This window comes from Centroberyx affinis, unplaced genomic scaffold, assembly GCF_046629955.1.
Source record: "Centroberyx affinis isolate AG114_WGS23_722 - 3 ecotype Tasmania unplaced genomic scaffold, CSIRO-AGI_Caff_v1 ptg001860l_1, whole genome shotgun sequence".
Lineage (NCBI taxonomy): Eukaryota > Metazoa > Chordata > Actinopteri > Beryciformes > Berycidae > Centroberyx > Centroberyx affinis.
In genome coordinates this window covers 300,951-305,000 of record NW_027280238.1, presented here as the reverse complement: position 1 = coordinate 305,000, position 4,050 = coordinate 300,951, and the positions used below count along the sequence as shown (strand labels likewise).

At 41.4% G+C, this 4,050-nt stretch overlaps 1 protein-coding gene across 1 annotated transcript in view; it reads right to left on the bottom strand.

Moving 5' to 3' along the window:
- baiap2l2b (BAR/IMD domain containing adaptor protein 2 like 2b) overlaps positions 1–3,745 on the bottom strand; it is a 10,306-nt gene extending 6,561 nt beyond the window's left edge. Inside the window, exons 1-4 of the mRNA XM_071530031.1 lie at positions 3,692–3,745; positions 3,315–3,390; positions 1,865–1,951; positions 335–396 (exon numbers count right to left, since the gene is read on the bottom strand). Coding sequence (XP_071386132.1) covers positions 335–396; positions 1,865–1,951; positions 3,315–3,390; positions 3,692–3,745 — 279 coding nt within the window. The remainder of the gene's footprint in view (positions 1–334; positions 397–1,864; positions 1,952–3,314; positions 3,391–3,691) is intronic.
- Positions 3,746–4,050: the final 305 nt, after the last annotated feature.

The window sequence follows — 4,050 nt, the reverse complement described above, 5'->3', positions numbered from 1 at the left end:
TCACTGTGTTAGATAAAACCACCTATTCAGCCTGTTTTAGCGAGATAAAACTGTCACTTGAGAAATTTGTTATTTGGGTTATTATTATTCCTTCAAAGATGACCTGATCTGCCACGCTCCAAGCATGATTAAACACTTGACTGGCAAAGGAAAACAAAGGAACAGATTCCCATGACATTTCAAAAACGATTTGGATATTTATAATTCTCCTTAGCCTTCCCAGGCCTGGAAAATCAAATATTCAAATTCTAAGATCTTGCCAGGATTGCAAAGACTGGAGGAACCCTGTGTTACGCTCTTATGAAATGAGTTCGTATTGAAGAAACGTACTGACCACTCCCTCCATCTCTGCAGTGAGTCTCCTCTGTGTTTCTGATATCTGGATCAGAACGTCCCCTGTTGTTTTAATGAAGACACAGGAAAAACACACTGATAATGTTGACTGATGTTCCTGAATTTCCCCAAGGGGATTAATAAAGTGCCATCTTATCTTATTTTATCTTTCTTATAAACAGATCAACAAACAGACCAGAAGAAGTTTGGACACACTGCCACAATTCAAGCTAATGGACAAAGTCTGTGACACTTAGAAGGTCTAGACTGTTTCTACAGCCTCCACTTGTTTGAGATTATACTTCCTGGAAACAGCATTTTGGTGCTAATGCAACAAAAAAAACAAAAAAAACAGTAAGGAAAAAAAGGAAAGAAAATCCAGGAGGTAAAGAAAACTAAATCACTACAGCCTTAAAAGGTTGAGGCCCCGTAGAGTTGCAAATTATATCTTTATATAAATAAGCAATAAAATAATAAACAGTATAGCCATTTGAGGGAAAATATGTGAAGTTCATCATTTAAATCTCTGAAATACAAGGGACCAAGTGTTAAGTGCTACAACTTAAGTTGTCCACTATCTTTTACTAAAGTACTACTTTTATTAATTTTACTATTGTGCAATCAATCATTTTGCATTAACATATGTCCCTTTTGATGATGATGAAGATGAATATACAGCATTATTTCAGAAGGAAGCTCTGTATTTTGATATATGACTCTGCCACAATTCCAAACCTCTCAAGTCATCCAGGTATTTCTTTGATCTAAAGAATAGGCTGCCAAGATGGTGGAAAGTTAGCCAAAGCCTTTACATTAGGGGTGCTTCTGGTCTTGTCCATTGTCATGGGTTGTGGGTGAGCTAATGAATTGAATGCGGCTGCAAGACTGTCCCCATCTATAATTCAGGAGCAGTCACTCGATCGGGGCCGTGGTCACGCTGTGGCTCCCTGACCTTCTCAGTTAGCCGGCCTAGCAGGGCCGCCTATGTCATGCTATGCTAGCGCTGATGTATGAGCCCACACACTCTCAATGGAGGCGCGTTAGCATGAAGCTAATTACTGCTAACAATGCTATCGCAGGTCCCATGGGTCAGAGGGAAAGTGAAGCTTGTGGAAAATATGCACTCATGCATGCACAAACACACCAAACACACACACAGGCACATACTTACACACACAACACACATACTTACGCACACCCACAGACATGCACAGGTACACACACAGATACACAAATAACATGAACACACACAAACATATACTGTACGAGAGAATGAGGAAGAGCAAGAGAGGGGACAGATAACTTTGAGGTTATTGAGGGTGTGTGTGGTGTTTTACGACCTACGATGCTACAGTATGAGGCTTGACATTAATGTGACAAAGCACTTGGCCGTCTCTCGAGGACAATTCTGTTCCTGTCCGGCTAATGAACGCAATAAATTAACGACGAATACGGGGAATCCTGAAAGGGAAGGACTCAGCCATCAATCATACACACAAACACACACACACACACACACACACACACTTACCAAGGGAGCGAGATGAAAGTGTGTGAAGTGCCTGATCACCCATCTTAGCCACAGCGCTGAAGTAGGCCTCACTGCAAACAGCCAGGGCTGTAGTACACACACACACACACACACACACACACACACACACACACACACACACACACAATAGACAGAATGCTTTTCAAATACTTAATACTATATGATACACTCATTAGCTCACATTTGGAAGCATCCTCACACTCTAACAATCTCCAGCCGGTATAACTGCTCCTAATTGGTTCAATCAATTCTCATTTCATTCACTAGATGAAAACGAGCCTGGAAGCCTTGCAGTGCTGATATGCGATAGGCCGATTTCTGTCCAGGAATAGCCCCATGCCAGTGGCTATCGTTTTACCACGCTGACTAGTTGCCCCGGGACTGGAGGCCTGTCATGGGTTTATCAGGCAGAGAGGTGCATTAATGATACATGCTGCTCACCCAATTACCAACGTAACACGCATGATAAAGGCTGGAGGAGCGTAGACAAGTGGGAGGAGTGAGGTCAGACAGGCGCATACACTTGGTTACATACAGAAAGTCCTATTCCAAAACACAATATGTCAATTTGGGGGGGGAAATCATTACCTGAAGTTCACTGTTCAATAATTCTATGTAAAAGTGTTTGGACATCCAAGAACTTAAGTTAGTAGTAGTTAGTAGTAAGATGTACTAAAATTTGTTTTCATTTTGTGTCATCATTTTGTTATAATTTTGATCAAATGGGAGATATCTAATTTTGGAACAAAACTCTTCATATCCATATAATGGCACATGCATATAACATTTGGCCATCAAATTCAAGGGCTTTTCTGCTACTTTCAAGGTCTTGTTTAGTGAAATTCAAGGACTCACAATTGGTATGTTTTGAGGTTAGATAGACATCACAGATGCCTCATTTTTAAGTCAAGTGAAATCAGTCAATTTAAAACTTTATTTTTCTCAAATCCACAAACTTTCAAGGATTTTCAAGGCCTGTGGAAACCCTGATACAACTACAGTAATAAAACAACAAAATATTAGGACGTCCTTCCTAAGTTGCTTCCCTTTCTGCATAGTCCATGTCTACATTTCCTTAATGCTTAAAAATCCTCCTCCTTCATCTACGCTACTACAGCAGCAAGTGTAAAAAAAAAACATCCTCCATTACAGCATATATGTCCTCAAATGCAGGTGACAGCAGTAAGAGACTGTAGTATGTAGTATGTAGATACACTCGGTCACACACACTATTCCTTGGCAAATGTACATCAAAATAACAGATCTGTCGGTGTCTGTCTGTCTCACATACACCCACACACACACACACACACACACACACACGGTCAGACACACACACACACCCACACACACACAGTCATACACAATCACACACACTCATTCAATCACACACCCATCTAAACACCCAGTCACTCACATACTCACTCACCTTGGAAAGCCTTGATATAGCTGTTTCCTAGAGCGACCAGCTTCTGAAGGCCCGGGTTGAAGTGCTCCATCAGGTTCTAGAGGGACACACACACACACACACACACACACACACACACACACACAAATACATACACATAATACATACAGAACCGCACACCAAAAGAAATAGCTCTGTCAAAAACATTGGCAGGATGTGGAACTCACTGACGAAACTGGAATTCAAAATGTGTTTTTTTCCTCACCCAGGTCACATAGAGAAACTTTTTTACATCTCAGCTTTTCCTCTGATAATAACCATCTGAAATATTACAGCCCATGCGTCCCCACCATGAACAGAAGGCAAAAGCAGTAAAGTAGGAGACAATGTAAACTCACCGAATAGACCGACAAAGTGGATCTGTGCAGCTGGTCACTGTTGGCTCCCGACATAGTGACCAACTTCAAAATAAACTTGAAAAATCAACTTCAAAATCAACTTCAAACCAAAAGAAAAACCTCAAAAAAGACAAAATATGTTCGCAACGTGAACCTCAGAGAAAGTACAAAGTTCTGGAAGGAGTAGGTAGTCCCATTCAAACTTCTGAAGCAGTTTCCTCGGGCCTTTCTGCTCCTGTGGGTTATCAGCGTCTTAAGGCAGTGAAAGTCACCTTCACTGCAATCCCACCGCCACTGCTGCTGTTTTCCTCAGACCGATAACACCTGTCTGATGGAGTGATAGCTCTTTCCTCTCCCTC